This window comes from Salvelinus alpinus, chromosome 10, assembly GCF_045679555.1.
Source record: "Salvelinus alpinus chromosome 10, SLU_Salpinus.1, whole genome shotgun sequence".
NCBI lineage: Eukaryota > Metazoa > Chordata > Actinopteri > Salmoniformes > Salmonidae > Salvelinus > Salvelinus alpinus.
The window spans coordinates 37,259,618-37,278,566 of record NC_092095.1 but is presented as its reverse complement, the minus strand read 5'-3'; the positions used below and the strand labels follow the sequence as shown (position 1 = coordinate 37,278,566).

The 18,949-nt window shown below is 41.8% G+C and overlaps 1 protein-coding gene across 2 annotated transcripts; it reads right to left on the bottom strand.

The window, feature by feature from the left end:
* Positions 1-246: 246 nt before the first annotated feature.
* eci2 (enoyl-CoA delta isomerase 2) lies at positions 247-17,655 on the bottom strand. 2 transcript variants are annotated; one of them, XR_011666476.1, is made up of 11 exons: positions 17,433-17,591; positions 16,254-16,416; positions 9,397-9,495; positions 8,468-8,650; positions 8,086-8,155; positions 7,654-7,756; positions 7,421-7,541; positions 5,402-5,491; positions 5,014-5,157; positions 1,041-1,254; positions 247-885 (listed from the first exon to the last, which is right to left on the bottom strand). XR_011666476.1 is itself a non-coding variant. In XM_071329144.1 (10 exons), the coding sequence occupies exons 1-10, from the start codon at positions 17,474-17,476 to the stop codon at positions 1,099-1,101; spliced, it is 1,173 nt and encodes a 390-aa protein (XP_071185245.1). In that variant the 5' UTR covers positions 17,477-17,655; the 3' UTR covers positions 247-1,098. The 2 variants fall into 2 exon arrangements, 1 of the variants encoding a protein (XP_071185245.1); XM_071329144.1 differs by having other exon boundaries at positions 247-1,254; positions 17,433-17,655.
* Positions 17,656-18,949: the final 1,294 nt, after the last annotated feature.

Genomic DNA, 18,949 nt, shown 5'->3' with positions numbered 1-18,949 from the left:
TCTTAAGTATACTTACATTCAAACCAAAATGTTATGTATACAATTAGCAACTAATCGTCCTTTGTCCCTATTCATTTGAAAGATGAACCATCTAGAAATTGCTGGCATGAAGGCTGCAGAGCTGTTGCAGTTGTTTTTTGGTGCAGTACGCCCTCTACAGGATACTAAGTGAAATGGCAGAACTATCCTACAACCCTTCACCATCATAATCATCCTTTTGTCAAATAAGTTTGACAAAAAGACACATTGACATTTTTTTTGCTCCAAAATGTATTTATTACTGTAATCAAACAGATATAGATGTGTGAAACAATGATGCCATCTCCAAGAATACTTTTGAGTGCATATAAATTACCATTGGACAATGCAAAACACAATCCTCTTTGCTCAGCTCAGTTTTTTGGACTGTAAGGCACTACCCACCTTCAATTTACCATATGCACCGCTTGGAAGCTTAGTCCATGTAAGTTACAGGTAACTGCCAAAATAATGGAAACACTTGCATAAATGAGGGATACAAAGTATATTGAAAGCAGGTGCTTCCACACAGGTGTGTTTGCTGAGTTAATGACCCTACGCCCTATTAAGGCACTTTATGATGGCGTTTCCTTTATTTTGGCAGTTAACTTCACTGGTGTTTCAAAACATGGAATGCCCAGATATGTTAATTGCAAAACAATCAAGATCAACAGTTAAAAATCTACAGAACAGGATGTTGGGTGTTCATACAGTACAATAATAACACTAATATTATAATTAATTTACAAAACCATCTGATAAAACTGAAGGGGAAAAAAAGGCATCAGCTCAAGGCTCAGCATGGTTACAGGCTTTATCCCATTGACATCTCTTCTTACAGGTTAGTGAATCTAGGCTGGAGCTGTACTAGGGGAGGAAAGGAGGGGAGGAGGGGGGGGGGGTACAGGTTGGTGTGATGTGGGTCATGCTCATTAGGGAACATAACATAATACATTTTCAAATGTTTTACAACGAAAACGTAAATGAGCTTGTTTCGGTCAATTTTTCCCCCCGATTGATACCTAATGAGCATGACTCTGGTTAGGTGCTCTGTCTGTGGGTCTCTGGGGGAGGACCTCCTCACAGCTTAGCCTTAGCCTGGAAGAAGCTCATGATGGCCTGCATGCACTCGTCTGAGAGCCAGCGCTCCACCAGGCGCTCCACCTCCTGGTCGTTGACAGTGTGGAGATGTTCCTTCTCTGTCCCACGGATCAGTTGTTTGGACAGGGCTAGGGACTGGGCAGCCAGGGAACAGCCATGGGAAGAAAGTAGAGGTCAAATAGATAGGATTAGAAAAACTTTAATGTCCATACAAAATGCGGAAACGTGTCTTTGGTATCATGCGGATCCCGTAGGTAGCCGCCCCGTTCTGCCCCCCCTGGACACCCTAGAAAGATCTGTATCATATTCTGCATGTGTTTCTTTACCTCTACTTTATGCACAAAGTGTTACGGTCACCCTCCCTTCACATTTCTCACTTTCAAATCGTGATTTATAATTCAGGTTTCACTGGTGAAACGTCCATGCAGCATCTGCATGAAAACCATTTGATCTCAGTTTACATGAACATCTAAGTCATTTAGCAGATGCTCTTATCCAGAGTGTCTTACAGTTAGTGCATTCATCTTAAGATGGCTAGGTGAGACAACCACATATCAGTCTTGATAAGAGCGTCGGCTGAGCTTTGACTGGGATGGCCAAGAGACCGGGGGTGGCAGCACGGAGAGCTCAGGTTGGCGTGTAGGATTTTGCGCATAGCCCGAAAGTATGGAGTGTCAGTTCCCCTTACTGCTCCGAAGGTAAACACCATGGGCTTATAGTGGACGCGAGCTTCGGCTGGAAGCCAGTGGAGTGCGCAGAGGAGCGGGGTGACATGGGAGAACTTGGGAAGGTTGAACACCAGGCGGGCTGTGTCGTTCTGGATAAGTTGCAGGGGTTTGATGGCACAAGTGGGGAGGCCAGCCAAAAACGAGTTGCAGTAGTCTAAACAGGACAAGACATGAGGACCTGCGCCACTTCCTGTGTTAAAAGATTGTACTCCACGGGTGTTGTAGAGCACGAACGAGTCACTGCTTGATGTTTGCAGAGAACGACAGGGTGTTGTCCAGGGGCAAGCCAACGTTCTTTGCACTCTGGGAAGGGGACACCGTGGAGAGGTTGGAATGGAGAGCTCTTGGAGTGGGCAGGCCTTCCGCGGAAGGAAGAGCAGCTCTGTCTTTTAGGTTGAGTTTCATGGGAATGTGTTTAGATCTTCTTAGTCATGTACAGTGTTGTTATGAATGATGTGGGCCTACAGTGAGGCAAATTTAGAGACAATGGTGGTAACCGTAGCTTACCTGTGTTTCTGTTTCAATCAAAGCACACAGTTGAAGTCGGAAGTTTACATGCACCTGAGCCAAATGCATTTAAACTCAGTTTTTCACAATTCCTGACATTTAACCCTAGTAAAAATGCCCTGTCTTATGTTAGTTAGGAGCTCCACTTCATTTTAAGAATGTGAGATGTCAGAATAATAGTAGAGGGAACAATTTATTTCAGCTTTTATTTCTTTCCACACATTCCCAGTGGGTCAGATGTTTACATACACTCAATTAGTATTTGGTAGCATTGCCTTTACATTGTTTAACTTGGGTCAAACGTTTCGAGTAGCCTTCCGCAAGCTTCCCACAATAAGTTGGGTGAATTTTGGCCCATTCCTCCTGACAGAGCTGGTGTAACTGAGTCAGGTTTGTAGGCCTCCTTGCTCACACACGCTTTTTCAGTTCTGCCCACAAATTTTCTGTAGGATTGAGGTCAGGGCTTTGTGATGGCCACTCCAATACCTTGACTTTGTTGTCCTTAAGCCATTTTGCAAGTATGCTTGGGGTCATTGTCCATTTGGAAGACCCATTTGCGACCAAGCTTTAACTTCCTGACTGATGTCTTGAGATGTTGCTTCAATATATCCACAGAATTTTCCTGCCTCATGATGTCATCTATTTTATGAAGTGCACCACTTTGCCCTGCAGCAAATCACCCCCACAACATGATGCTGCCACCCCCGTGCTTCCCGGTTGGGATGGTGTTCTTCGGCTTGCAAGCTCCACCTTTTTCCTCCAAACATAATGACGGTCATTATGGCCAAACAATTATATTTTTGTTTCATCAGACCAGAGGACATTTCTTCAAAAAGTTACGATCTTTGTCCCCATGTGCAGCGGCAAACCGTAGTCTGTCTTTATTATGGCGGTTTTGGAGCAGTGGCATCTTCCTTGCTGAGCGGCCTTTCAGGTTATGTCGATATAGGACTCGTTTTACTGTGGATATCGGTTTCCTCCAGCATCTTCACAAGGTCCTTTGCTGTTCTGGGATTGATTTGCACTTTTTGCATCAAAGTACATTCATCTCTAGGAGACAGAACGCGTCTCCTTCCTGAGCGGTATAACGACTGCGTGGTCCCACGGTGTTTATACTTGCGTACTATTGTTTGTACAGATGAACGTGGTACCTTCAGGCATTTGGAAATTGCTCCCAAGGATGAACCAGACTTGTGGAGGTCTACAATTTTTTTCTGAGGTCTTGGCTGATTTCTTTTGATGTCAAGCAAAGAGGCTCTGAATTTGAAGGTAGGCCTTGAAATACATCCACGGGTACACCTCCAATTGACTCAAATGATGTCAATTAGAAGCTTCTGTTAGGCTAAAGCCATGACACCATTTTCTGGAATTTTCCAAACTGTTTGAAGGCACAGTCAACTTAGTGTATGTAAACTTCTGACCCACTGGAATTGTGATGCAGTGAATTATAAGTGAAATCATCTGTCTTTAAACAATTGTTGGAAAATTACTTGTCATGCACAAAGTAAATGTCCTAACCGACTTGCCAAAACTACAGTTTTTTAACAAGAAACGTGTGGAGTGGTTGAAAAACGAGTTAATGACTCCAACCTTCGTGTATGTAAACTTCCGACTTCAACTGTATTTTGCCTAGTGGCGCATGCTGTTGAGTTGTGGCTGCATGAAGGTAAAATGCGACCATTTGCTAAATCATCCTAAAATCTCCTAAGAAATTAGATGATGTTTGTCTTACAGTAACATTATACTATGCTATTATTTTTGATTATGTACAATACTATCATAATGTGATCTTGCAGACATTGATTCAGTTTTGATCTAACTTTATTAAACAAGCACCATTCACCCGAGTAGCCTGTTCTCTACGAGTAGAGCAGAGACGGTGCGTAAGTAGAGAAGCTACAGGACCTTCAGCCCCCGGGATAAGGGGTCCGGAAAAATCAGATCTTTTTTAATTTGTTTATTTTTGCATGCAATGAGGGCATCAAACCTGCGACTTTATTAATTATTTGTATACATTTACATTGTGTATTGGTTATGCCTCGCCCAATAGTAACAATAATAAGGGAATGATACACCCTAAACAACAGCACAGTTTGTCACAAAGCAGAATCAAAGGCTTACTGTGAGATTAAATCTATTTTGGCATGCATGACAAACAATTTTAGGCTCAGCTCTTCTACTGATCTGAAGCAAAACAATCTTCAAGCATTATACAATGGCCCAGTTGTCTAACTCCCTGCCAATTGTGCAAATATTGTAGCCTTGCCATCATTGCCATCCAGACTTAATGACGCATTCCTGTAACATTTTCTCTGCTGATGTTAGCGATTATGTAATATTGTGGTCTAGATATATACGGCCATATCATATATTAGTGACAGTTTTGAAAATTCAACTGCGCTGTCCATCAGATCAGCTTTGGACTTGAATGACCTTCAATTTGCACGATTTGGCGCCCTCCGGTCCACGGAAGCGCAACTACGGCCAATAATATAATACATCATTCAAAATTCCTGGAACATTCAAAAGGAAGTTCTGTAAAATACAACCAGCTTTCATCAATATTGATACGTTCCAGGAATATTGAGGAATACATTCCACAAAATGCACAAACGTTTCAAACGTCTGACATTCAGCATTTACTAGGGCTTTGACTCACATTTCTGGGCAGCTTGGCGTAGGCCTTGAGTCTGGTGGCCACCTCGGTCTGGAAGCTGCTGTCAGGGAAGACCTCGGTCACCAGGCCCTGGGCACACGCTTGGACGGCAGTCAGCTTCTTGTTGAACAGCAGCATCTCACTGGCCTAGTCACAGAGCGTGGCAATGTCTATTCGTGTAATTTCATTCAATTCCAATTGCAAATTAAATACATTCAAATAAAATACAGAAGTATAAAAAAAATATTTGATCCATATCTGAAACTTTGCCGTTTTTGCATCAATCATGCATTGATGTTAGAAACAGGGAAACTGAGAAGATAACTGCCTGAGAACACCCCTCTATGTATTGCAACATTTGCAGCAAAATAACAAGGTTGTGCATCCATACCTTTGCATTGCCCATCATTTTAGGGAAGGTGTAGGAGGAGCAGCCTTCTGGGCTCTGTCCCAGCTGGCTGAAGGGGGTGTGGAATGTAGCCTGTCAGGAGGTGGAAGAAGCATACGTTAGGCAGGAAAACCCCCACCGTCTTACTGCAATGCAAGTGGAGAATGGCAATGTGGACGTAGTGGCATGGGTAGTGCACTAGTGGTCACAACAATCGTGACCAAGCTTAGCAGGTATATTAGCGCTGGTGGGCAGGAACAAAAGCCTGGGGACCCAGTATCTCTCCAGGAGTGTAGTTGGAAACCAGGTTTGGGGTCAATTCCAAGCAAATCAGGAAATACACTGAAATTTCAATTATCTTCAATGCTTTTCAATGAGGAACATTTGGAATTGGGTTTACTTTCCGAATTGAAATTGACCCCAACCCTGATATAAAACAATGCTAATATCGTATTATCAACTAACAGACATGTATAGAGATTAGAGGTCGACCGATCGGCATGGCCGATTAATTAGGGCCGATTTCAAGTTCTCATAACAATCAGTAATCAACCTTTTTGGACGCCGATTATGGCTGATTACATTGCAATCCACGAGGAGACTACGTGGCAGGCTGACCACCTGTTACGTGAGTGCAGCATCAAAAGGACCTTGTGGCTGCAAGGAGCCAAGGTAAGTTGCTAGCTAGCATTAAACTTATCTTATTAAAAAAAACAATCAATCTTCACAATCACTAGTTAACTACACATGGTTGATGATATTACTAGGTTAACTAGCTTGTTCTGCGTTGCATATAATCAATGCGGTGTCTGTTAATTTATCATCGAATCACAGCCTACTTCAACTTCGCCAAACGGGTGATGATTTAACAAAAGCGCATTTGCGAAAAAAGCACAATCGTTGCAATAATGTACCTAACAATGAACATCAATGCCTTTCTTAAAATCAATACACAAGTATATATTTTTAAACCTGCATATGTAGTTAAAATAAATTAATGTTAACAGGCAATAATAACTAGGAAAATTGTGTCACTTCTCTTGCGTTCAGTGCAAGCAGAATCAGGGTATATGCAGCAGTTTGGGCAGCCTGGCTCGTTGCGAACTGTTGAAAGGCCATTTATTTCTAACAAAGACTAATTAATTTGCCAGAATTGTACATAATTATGACATTACATCAAAGGTTGTGCAATGTAACAGTAATATTTAAACTTAGGGTTACCACCCGTTCGATAAAATACGGAACGGTTCCGTATTTCACTGAAAGAATAAACGTTTTGTTTTCGAAATGATAGTTTCCGGATTTGATCATATTAATGACCAAAGGCTCGTATTTGTGTGTTTATTATATTATAATGAAATATATGATTTGATATTTGATAGAGCAGTCTGACTGAGCGGTGGTAGGCAGCAGCAGGCTCACACGGATTCATTCAAACAGCAGCTCTTAGCAATGCTTGAAGCACAGCGCTGTTTATGACTTCAAGCCTATCAACTCCCGAGATTAGGCTGGCAATACTATAGTGCCTATAAGAACATCCAATAGTCAAAGGTGTATGAAATACAAATGGTATAGAGAAATAGTCCTATAATAACTACAACCTAAAACTTCTTAACTGGGAATATTGAAGACTCATGTTAAAAGGAACCACCAGCTTTCATATGTTCTGAGCAAGGAACTTAAATGTTAGTTTTTTTACATGGCACATATTGCACTTTTACTTCTCCAACACTGTGTTTTTGCTTTATATAAACCAAATTGAACATGTTTCATTATTTATGAGACTAAATTTATTTTATTTATGTATTAAGTTAAAATAAGTGTTCATTGTTAATTCAGTATTGTTGTAATTGTCATTTATTACAAATACATATATAAAAAATAAAATAAAATTAAAATTAAAAAAAAATCGGCTTTTTTTTGTCCTCCAATAATCGGTATCGGCGGTGAAAAAATCATAATCGGTCAACAATATAAATGTGTTCTTAGCCAGCATTGAGTGGACATGACAAAGCACCTTACCCTCTCTGTGGCATAGACAATCTCGAACAGGCCCAGTAGAGTGACAGACACGCCCACAGCCGGACCATTGACCACTGCAATCAGGGGCTTAGGGAAGTCGATGAACGCTTTGACAAACTCCCTGCACACACGCACACACGCACACTGATTTGTCAACAGATGATATCAACAGCGTTAGGAAAAAGGTTCTTTCAAGGTAAACCTTTGCCTGCTCCTCTTGGGTAAGTCGTTACCTTAGCAACTCGCCTGCATTCTTTGCCATCTGCTCGATTCCGCCCTCCGGGATTTTGGTGAAGTTTGTCAGGTCATTGCCACTGCAGTAGAAGTCTCCACTACCTTGAGGGGGTGAACAAGAACAGCTTTCGTCAATTAGGGAGAGCCACGTAGAGCAATTGAGAAGACTGGAGCAGTGCCCGTTACTGTATCACGGCAAAGCCTTGGAGGTCTAGAGAAAGAAAAGCCTGCACACAGTAAATCTTGCTCCCGCATGCTTTTCTCCTGCACCATAATAAACTCCCAATATAGTGTGTGCTGGCTTTTCTTTATTCCTAATGTTTCATTTCTGGGCCAGCAAAATAGTGCATATTCATATCACTGATACTCTCTTCAACTGTATTAAGGTCACTCATAACTTCCATTGGAGAAATTGGTTGGTTTGGCTCTACCTGTGATTACAGTAATGACAGAGTCATCTTTGCCAGCTTGCTCCAAAGCCTTGATGACCTCGTTGTACATCTGGATATCAAGAGGGAAACAATTGAAATAACAGGATTGAAGAACTGGATATTTGGGATGTTAGTAATTGCTCTTCTCATAGACAGTAAGTAAATCACTCACTGTGATAAGGCATTTCATTGATAAAACACAAGACCATATCACGTCGGTAACACTTAACCATAGAGTATCCTAAGGCTCCACATTGCTATGTAGTACTTACAACTGTGAAACCCATCTACAAAATATGTCTGCTGCTTAGACTGCCGCTGATGTTGGGCGGCGGCAAATAGACTGACACTAATGCTTAATGAATGTATGCATTTGAAATACCTCCACGGTGATGGCGTTTTTCTTCTGTGGCCTGTTGAGGCGGATAGTGGTGATGTTGTCCTCCGTGGAGACCAGCAGCGTCTCAAAGGTAGCAGCGCTCCCAGTGGGCTGTGCGGCTACCGCAGGCCCCTCAGCAGCCAGCAGAGAATCGATCAGGTCCACATACTGCTGTCTGGCATCCTCCTGAGAGGAAGGAAAAAGGAGATGTACAGTGTATTAATTCCTGTCTGTCAATTTCATTGTGTGAAGATAATGGCACATCTCCACATCGTGATGACAACTGAGTTTTTAGTGTTCTTATATTGGCATTCAGTAAGAATGGCTGATTCTAATATGTTTTGTTTCTTAACTACTATCATTTTTGTCTGTGTTTGAAATTGCTCGCAGGTCGTGCGTTTGTCTGTTGTTTTTAATAAACTAGGGAAGAATAGTCTTAAAATGGACAAATGGGTATCTTAATAAAAGTAGTATGACAGTGGTGTTCTGTACACTGAGTTCCACAGGGATGCTGACCCATGTTGACTCCAATGCTTTCCACAGTTGTGTCAAGTTGGCTGGATGTCCTTTGGGTGGTGGACCATCCTTGATACACACAGGAAACTGTTGAGGGTGAAAAACTCAGCAGAGTTGCAGTTCTTGACACATAAACCGATGTGCCTGGCACCTACTACCATACCCGGTTCAAAGACAAATCTTTTCTCTTGCCTAGTCTGAAAAGGCACACATTCATAATCCATCTCAATTGTCTCAAGGCTTAAAAATCCTTCTTTAACCGGTCTCCTCCCTTTCATCCACACTGATTGAAGTGTATTTAATAAGTGACATCAATAAGGGATCATAGATTTCACCTGGATTCACCTGGTCAGTCTATGTAATAAAAATAATGTTTTGTATACTCAGTGTATATGCAATGTTGGAATGTAGATTACCTGAGATACAGAACCCAGAGACTTCCAGGCATCCCATTTGGCCTTGCCGATAAAGTCAAGCATCCCTGGCTTTGGGGTGTTACAGGGTCCCTGAGTAGCCTAGTAAGACACCAAAGAGAGAAGAGGAGATACTGAAATGAGATACAGCCGGTGTCTCTGGTACACTTTAAGGGCTTACTTTACTTGCCCTGTCTCCTTCATGAACTCTGAAAGGTTAACAATCTAGGTCATTTTCATTAGATATCAGATGGAAGAAAACAGACTGAAACAGGGGGTGATACCTTGGATAGCTTTCCAATCATGAAAACATACACAGCAAATTATCCAGTGTTAAATCAAAACTGAAAGAGTGGGACAATATACACACTATAACCAGTGTTAAATTAACACATTGCTTAGTGTCAGACCTTATTCAATTATTTCCCAGTGCCTTGCCTTTCAAATGAATTCTAGTTACCACCAATGACTATTTGTTAGTGAGTGACAGAAGCATGGTTATTGCGTTCACAAATTTTTAGGTCCTATGGACTTCACCAAGTCAAATCAAATGTTATTTGTCACATGCGCCGAATACAACAGGTGTAGACCTTACTGTGAAATGCTTACTTACAAGCCCTTAACCAACAATGCAGTTAAGAAAAATAAGGGTTAAGAAAATATTTACAAAATTTCAAAAAAAAATGAAGTAACAATAACGAGGCTATGTACAGTATACAGGGGGTACCGGTACCGAGTCAATGTGCGTGGATCCAGGTTAGTCAAGCTAATTGAAGTAGTGTACAGTATCAGTCAAAAGTTTAGACACACCTACTCATTCCATGGTTTTTCTTTATTTTTACTATTTTCTACATTGTAGAATAATACTGAAGACATCAAAACTATTAAATAACACATGGAATCATGTAATAACCACACAAAAAAAGTATATCAAAATATATTTTATATTTGAGATTCTTCAAAATAGCCACCCTTTGCCTTAATGACAGCTTTGCACACTCTTGGCATTCTCTCAACAAGCTCCATGAGGTAGTCACCTGGAATGTATTTGAATTAACAGGTGTGCCTTGTTAAGTTAATTTGTGGAATTTATTTCCTTCTTAATGAGTTTGAGCCAATCAGTTGTGACAAGGTAGGGGCGGTAAAAGACCAATTCCATATTATGGCAAGAACAGCTCAAATACGCAAAGAGAAACAGCAGTCCATCATTACTTTAACCTCTACGGGATCGGGATCAGTGCCATGCTGCCGCCGCCCCCCCCACCCCACCCCCCCCCCCCCCACGGGATTGTTCACCTAATGTGCGCTAATGTGGTTAGCATGACGTAAGTAACAAGAAAATTTCCCAGGAGGTAGATATGTCTTATATGGGCAGAAAACAAGAATTTAAGTTAATCTAACTGCACTGTCCAATTTACATTAGCTATTACAGTGAACAAAAATACGATGGAATTGTTTGAGGAGAGTGCACAATAAAACTTCACGGCAACTGGTTTGATACATTCACCTCTGAAGGTAAATAATGTACTTCCATTCAGTAAACTTGCTCTGATTTGTCATCCTGAGGGTCTCAGATAAAATGTAGCATAGTTTTGTTTGATAAAATTCATTTTTATATTCAAAATGTAGGAACTGGGTTATACAGTTTGAAACCCTGCTGATGCGTGTCGCCACCTGGGTGTCAGAAGGCGGGAAGGAGAAAAGTAGTTGAGTGTCATCTGCATAGTAATGATAGGAGAGACCATGTGAGGATATGAAAGAGCTGAGTATCTTGGTGTATAGAGAGAAGAGGAGGCCTAAAACTCAGCCCTGGGGGACGCCAGTAGTGAGAGTACGTGGTGCAGACACAGATCCTCTCCACATCACCTGTTAGGAGCGGCCTGCCAGGTAGGATGCAATCCAAGAGTGTGCATAGCATGAGAGACCCAGCTCAGAGGGTGGAGAGGAGGATCTGATGGTTCACAGTGTCAAAGGCACCGGAAAGATCTAGGAGGATGAGAATAGAGGAGAGCGAGTCAGCTTTGGCAGTGCTGAGAGCCTCCGTGACAGAGAAGAGCAGTCTCGTTTAAGTGACCGGTCTTGAAGCCTGCCTGGTTAGGGTCAAGATGTTCGTACTGAGAGAGATAACAAGAAAGTTCATCAGAGACAGTATGCTCAAGTGTTTTGGAAAGAAAAGAAAGAAGGGATACAGGTCTATAGTTTTTGACATCAGATGAGTCCAGTGTTGGGTTCTTGAGGAGGGGAGCAACTAGGGCCACTTTGAAGCCAGAGGGAACACAGCCAGTGGTCAGGGATGAGTTGATGAGGGAAGTGAGGAATGAGGGAAGGTCTCAAGAGATGGTCTGGAGAAGGGAGGAGAGGATAGGGTTGAGCGGGCAGGTTGTCGGGTGGCCAGACCTCACTAGTTGCAGGATGTCATCTGGAGTTAGAGGGGAGAAAGAGGTCATGGTTTAGGGTGGTTCTGTGTAAGTGAGACCAGTGGACTCAATATGCTGAGTGAATGAGTAGCGAATGTCGTCAACCTTTTTGTCCGCAAAGTGATTGACAAAGTCGTCCGCAGAGAGGGAGGGGTTGGAGAAGGTCAAAGAGAGTTTAGGGTTAGAGGCAGAAGCTTGAAATTTAGAGTGGTAGAAAGAGGCTTTAGCAGCAGATACAGAGGAAGAGAAGGTAGAGAGGAGGGAGTGAAAGGATGATAGGTCCTCCGGAAGTTTAGTTTTCTCCATTTTCACTCAGCTGCCCCTGTTCAGTAAGCTCACAAGAGTCACTCAGCCACGGATCAGGAGGGGAGGGCCAAGCCAGCCGGGAGGAAAGGGGACAGTGTGAGTCATAGGATGCAAAAAGTGACAGTGGAATTCAAATGAGATGGACAGGTGAGAGGGGGAGAAAGGAGAAAATCTCCACTTAAGAGAAATGAGTAGACTTGTGCCACCACCACAACAACCAGATGCTCTCGGACTATGAGAGAAAACAGAGTCAGATGAAGAGCGAGCAGCTGGAGTAGCAGTGTTCTCTAGGGTGATCCATGAACTCAGAATTCTTGACTGCAGATCGGCAATTCCAAACGCTGTCAGAGACCCAGAATTCCACATGGGTTGTGCGCTCAGGGTACACTAAATTATAAGGGTTGCAGCCAAGGGATGGGGAGGTCTGTAAAGCCTACAGGGAGAGGTGCGAACAGGTATAGAAAAAGCTACAAAATAGCTAAATTAGATCAACTGTAAATAACTAGGTAAGATACTCAAGTGAGAAAGTAGTGTGAAGAACCTCCTCTCTTTCCTTCCTCGAATAACTCGGCAGAACCGTCCTTGTTTCGGTGACGGTCTTAGTTTTGCGACAAAACCACCACTGATACAACCGCCACTTACAACTGCGGCTGAGATACCAGGGGAGACTGAAGAACTAACACTAATTGCTAATATCCTAGCAGAGGTAGAGAGCACATATCCCTGTACTAATTGCCTAGGAGAGGTGAAACCACTCCCCCTCCAATACAGCCATTGATCACCAAAACAAGTCACAAATTGCCCTGCCCATTTATCCTGGTTGATGTGTGAACAACAATCTGCATATTATGAGCAGTCAGCAGTTCACACCCCAAGTAGGCCACTGGGAAGACAGGCAGCACTTGAAGTAGATGACCCTAGCTAGCAAAAAGACAGTACTAAACCACAACAGATAAAGACAAAAAAATTATACTTATCACTCCTGGAGATATCAGGAGTCCTCTAGCTATAGAATGTAAAACTCTACAATTCACTCAAAAGGCAAGGCACTGTAGGAAATATTCAAATAAGGTTTTACACTAAGCAGTGTGTTAATTTAACACTGGTTCCAGTATCTATAGGGTCCCCCTCTTTCAGTGTTGATTTAACACTGGAGAATTTGCTATGTACAACTGTGACACAGCAAAAGAAAAAAAGGAGCACCCCTTCTGTCTATCATACTCTTGATCAATGTTCCCTCTAAGCTACGCAGAAGAAATATCAGCCAGTGCAGAGAAGCACAAAATTGAACTTCAAGAGTTTTCCCCTTTAGCTAACATTATCAACGTTTCGCTCTACTGTGGGAACTGCGCTCGAATCAATGCAATATTAACCACGTTCAATGTAACATACAAAAACAAAATTAACTATGCAAGACTTAATATGCAAAACTACCTGTGCAAGATATTTTCTTGTAGGCATAGCGCATCAGAGTAAGCTTTTTTACATTTCTTAAAAGGGCCAGTGTTGTATTTTAAGACGGTCTTGAATAAGCTAAGTAGCCAATAGGCAGAGGGTAGCATTATTTGTCTGATTCTCTGGAATAAGGGTATTGGAATAATAATGCATTTTATTTTGTAACGTGGTTTCTTGCATCAAACGACACAACATTTTCAGTCACCTTGTCTGAAGGACATGTGGATAAACAGGTTAATGTCACTCCCTGCATGTTATTTTCTAATGGAATGTAGGCCTACATTGAACACCACACATTTGCTGCTGCTGAATGATAGAACTAGAGGTATGATTTTTCAACGCCGATACCGATTATTGGAGGACCACAAAAAGCCGATACCGATTAAATGGGCCGATTTATTTATTTTATATGTAATAATGACAATTCCAACAATACTGAATGAACACTTATTTTAACTTAATATAATACATAAATAAAATCAATTTAGCCTCAAATAAATAATGAAACATGTTCAATTTGGTTTAATTAATGCACAAACAAAGTGTTGGAGAAGAAAGTAAAAGTGCAATATGTGCCATGTAAGAAAGCTAACGTTTAAGTTCCTTGCTCAGAACATGAGAACATATGAAAGCTGGTGGTTACTTTTAACATGAGTCTTCAATATTCCCAGGTAAGAAGTTTTAGGTTGTAGTTATTATAGGAATTATAGGACTATTTCTCTCTATACGATTTGTATTTCATATACACCTTTGACTATTGGATGTTCTTATAGGCACTTTAGTATTGCCAGTGTAACAGTATAGCTTCCGTCCCTCTCTTCACCCCTGCCTGGGCTTGAACCAGGAACACATCGACAACAGCCATCCTTGAAGCAGCGTTTCCAATGCAGAGCAAGGGGAACAACTACTCCAAGTCTCAGAGCGAGTGACGTTTGAAACGCTATTAGCGCGCACCCCGCTAACTAGCTAGCCATTTCACATCGGTTACACCAGCCTAATCTCGGGAGTTGATAGGCTTGAAGTCATAAACAGCTCAATGCTTGAAGCATTGCGAAGAACTGCTGGCAAAACGCACGAAAGTGCTGTTTGAATGAATGCTTACGAGCCTGCTGGTGCCTACCATCGCTCAGTCAGACTGCTGTATCAAATCATAGACTTAATTATAACATAATAACACACAGAAATACGAACCTTAGGTCATTAATATGGTCGAATCCGGAAACTATCATCTCGAAAACAAAACGTTTATTCTTTCAGTGAAATACGGAACCGTTCCGTATTTTATCTAACGGGTGGCATCCATAAGTCTAAATATTCCTGTTACATTGCACAACCTTCAATGTTATGTCATAATTACTTAAGATTCTGGCAAATTAATTCGCAACGAGCCAGGCGGCCCAAACTGTTGCATATACCCTGACTCTGCGTGCAATGAACGCAAGAGAAGTGACACAATTTCACCTGGTTAATATTGCCTGCTAACCTGGATTTCTTTTAGCTAAATATGCAGGTTTAAAATATATACTTCTGTGTATTGATTTTAAGAAAGGCATTGATGTTTATGGTTAGGTACAGTCGTGCAACGATTGTGCTTTTTTCATAAATGTGCTTTTGTTAAATCATCCCCCGTTTGGCGAAGTTGGCTGTCTTTGTTAGGAAGAAATAGTCTTCACACAGTTCGCAACGAGCCAGGCGGCCCAAACTGCTGCATATACCCTGTGACACCATTTCCCTAGTTAAAAGAAATTCATGTTAGCAGGCAATATTAACTAAATATGCAGGTTTAAAAATATATACTTGTGTATTGATTTTAAGAAAGGCATTGATGTTTATGGTTAGGTACACGTTGGAGCAACGACAGTCCTTTTTCGCGAATGCGCACCGCATCGATTATATGCAACACAGGTCACGCTAGATAAACTAGTAATATCATCAACCATGTGTAGTTAACTAGTGATTATGACTGATTGATTGTTTTTTATAAGATAAGTTTAATGCTAGCTAGCAACTTACCATGGCTTCTTACTGCATTTGCGTAACAGGCAGGCTCCTCGTGGAGTGCAATGTAAAGCAGGTGGTTAGAGCGTTGGGTTAGAGCGTTGGACTAGTTAACTGTAAGGTTGCAAGATTGAATCCCCGAGCTGACAAGGTAAAAATCTGTCGTTCTGCCCCTGAACAAGGCAGTTAACCCACCGTTCCTAGGCCGTCATTGAAAATAAGAATGTGTCCTTAACTGACTTGCCTAGTTGAATAAAGGTGTAAAAAAAAAAATGAAAAAGAAATCGGCCAAATCGGTGTCCAAAAATACTGATTTCCGATTGTTATGAAAACTTGAAATCGGCCCTAATTAATTGGCCATTCCGATTAATCGGTCGACCTCTAGATAGAACAGCTGTTAAAATATTATGGGATGCATTTTATTTACTGTTTTTGATGGTAGGCCTACGTTATCAAATAGCCACAGTAGCCAACTTGACCACTTAAAACTGTAACTTAAAGCGGGTACAGCCTCAGTGTTCACAGTAAAAGCGCACTATAAGTTACACAGATTTTTCACAACTAAAGTTTGCACTCAGCAGACCTGAAATTTGCTCATTACTGAAAAAGATTAGAGGGAATATTGCTCGATGTTCAGAGACATGACAGCCAAGTAGCTAAGACTAAAGCACAATGACCTCTAACCTGTTTGAAGAGCGCATAGATTTTCAGCTTGGCCTCATTGCCAGGGTCTTCCTTCAGCGTGCCCATCTGACTCTTGGCATGATTGAATTGCTCCACCGTCGCCCCCATCATAGAACCAGTCATGTGCAGCTTCAGAGTGGGAATGTGTGCGACTTGGACTGCCCTGAAGAGATGATTTCAGGTCAAATTAGTGACATAAGTGGTACGGTTTCAAAAACAATTACTGACTGCCACAAAGACTAAATAATATTATTTTTATAAAATGTTATTATTTTAATGAAATGTTATTTCAATACAATAGCCAAGCACAAATGAACTGAACTTGGCTGAGGGCATTAAACTAGATTCAAACACCTACAGTGGCCTTTCTAAATAATTAGTTGTATTATATATGAGCAGGATCAGGACGAAAGATAATGTACTGGGAGTTACAGTACAGTTTGTGATACAATGTAGTGACAGCATTGGATGGACCATCAAGAATGAGTTGCGACCTTTCCTCTGGTTTTTATTCACGGATTCTAGCTACGTCTGGATGTGGGGCCAAGGGCATAGCTAGCTGTTGAAAAGCTAACTAAGTAACTAGCCTTTCAACAGCCAGCTATGCCCTTTGCCCCACATCCTAGCAACAGGTCATCGTGCAAGTGTTTTTCGTGGTAGCTGATACGTTGGAATGTTAGGTCATGTACATCCTGTTTTTATATTGTCATTTGCTGCTGTAACTGAAGTCGACTGTGGTATTTTGGACGTAAAAATTGCAGACTCTGACTGCAATCTTTTCTCGTCAGGGATACGGAAGCACCCCAGAACAACTGAGCGATAGCTAACTTTAGCTAACCTAGCAAGCTAAACTTCATTCCAAGCAAGACAGCCAGCCCTAGCTCGTGCAGAACATGACACCTTTTAAATACAGGCAGAGTTTTAACAGACTCTCGTGCCAACCAGCCAAAACTGCATGGTGAAGATACAATAATAACTATTCGCAATGACGATTAGGCTACTGTTATAACGGTAGCTAAACTAACTTGCTCCCGTCATACAGGACAGCTAAACAAGTTAGCCAGGCTAACTTACTGTTACTCGGTCTATGGTTTGACCTCAAATCCGTGCAACATAGGCTACATTAAATGACTGTAAATCCACCTTGCAAGTGAGTGTATTCTTTATAGCTAATCTTACCTGACAAATCGCCACGGAGAAATTTTGCGTAAAGCCACAGCCATGACAGTTAGGTCATTTCAGTCCAAAATGCAATAACTTGGATGTTCAAGACAATCCAGCCAAATGAATTAGCTGTTTACAAAACTGAACCCTCCCCTTGACCTTCGTTATCCTTCACCATTGGCTAAGGCATTTGCACCACCCTTTCCATGAAGGGTGCGTTCCAGGCTGTTGTCGTGTTGCTCAGGTGATGACCGTGGGGACTGTTATATACAGTACCAGTCAAAAGTTTGGACACACCTACTCATTCAAGGGTTTTTCTTTATTTAATTATTTTAAACATTTTAGAATAATAGTGATGACATCAAAACTACGAAATAACACATATGGTATCATGTAGTAACCAATTTATTTTAACAAATCAAAATATATTTTAGATTCTTCAAAGTAGCCACCCTTCGCCTTGATGACAGCTTTGCACACTCTTGGCATTCTCTCAACCAGCTTCACCTGGAATGCTTTTCCAACAGTCTTGAAGGAGTTCCCACATATGCTGAGCACTTGTTGGCTGCTTTTCCTTCACTCTGCGGTCCAACTCACCCAAACCATCTCAATTGGGTTGAGGTTGGGTGATTGTGGAGGCCAGGTCACCTGATGCAGCACTCCATCACTCTCCTGCTTGGTCAAATAGCTCTTACACAGCCTGGAGGTGTGTTGGTCATTGTCCTGTTGAAAAACAAATGATAGTCCCACTAAAAACGCAAACCATATGGGATGTCGTATCGCTGCAGAATGATGTGGTAAACATGCTGGTTAAGAGTTCCTTGAATTCTAAATAAATCCCTGACAGTGTTAACAGCAATGCACCCCCACATCGTCCTACATCCTCCTCCATGCTTCATGTTGGGAACCACACATGCAGACTTATCAGACCAAAGGACAAATTTCCACCAGTCTAATGTCCATTGCTCGTATTTCTTGGCCCAACCAAGTATCTTCTTATTATTGGTGTCCTTTAGCAGTGGTTTCTTTGCAGCAGTACGACCATGAAGGCTTTATTCACGCAGTCTACCCTGACCAGTTGATGTTGAGATGGGTCTGTTACTTGAACTCTGTGAAGCATTTATTTGGGCTGCAATTTCTATAGGGCTAATATAGCCTATAGCCTATGTCCCACCAGACTTCGCTTTGGCTCCCCCTCCGGTCCAGCTCAGGCGTTCGGCATCGACGGCCTTCTGGCTGCTGCCGAACCAATTGCTGGCAAACGCCCTTGACTCATCAACCCCGGACGTGTCTCGTCATCATTACACACACCTGGTTCCAATCCCCACTCAATCACTGTATATATACTCCCTCTGCCATTTGTCTTTGTCGGTCATTGTAAATGTTACTTGTTTTCCTGAGAGGAATCTCACCTACTATTGACTGAGTACTTTATATTTGTCACTTTGGGTTCGCCCTGTGATTTTTTGTTTATGAAGATATAAACTCAGCAAAAATAGAAACGTCCTCTCACTGTCAACTGCGTTAATGTT

Coding starts and splice junctions, on each gene's coding strand:
- eci2 (XM_071329144.1), bottom strand. CDS start 17,476: ATGGCTGTGGCTTTACGCAAAATTTCTCCGTGGCGATTTGTCAG. Junction 8,156..8,467: donor AAAACGCCATCACCGTGGAG/GTATTTCAAATG, acceptor CTTGATATCCAG/ATGTACAACGAGGTCATCAA. Junction 7,542..7,653: donor AATGCAGGCGAGTTGCTAAG/GTAACGACTTAC, acceptor GCGTGTGTGCAG/GGAGTTTGTCAAAGCGTTCA.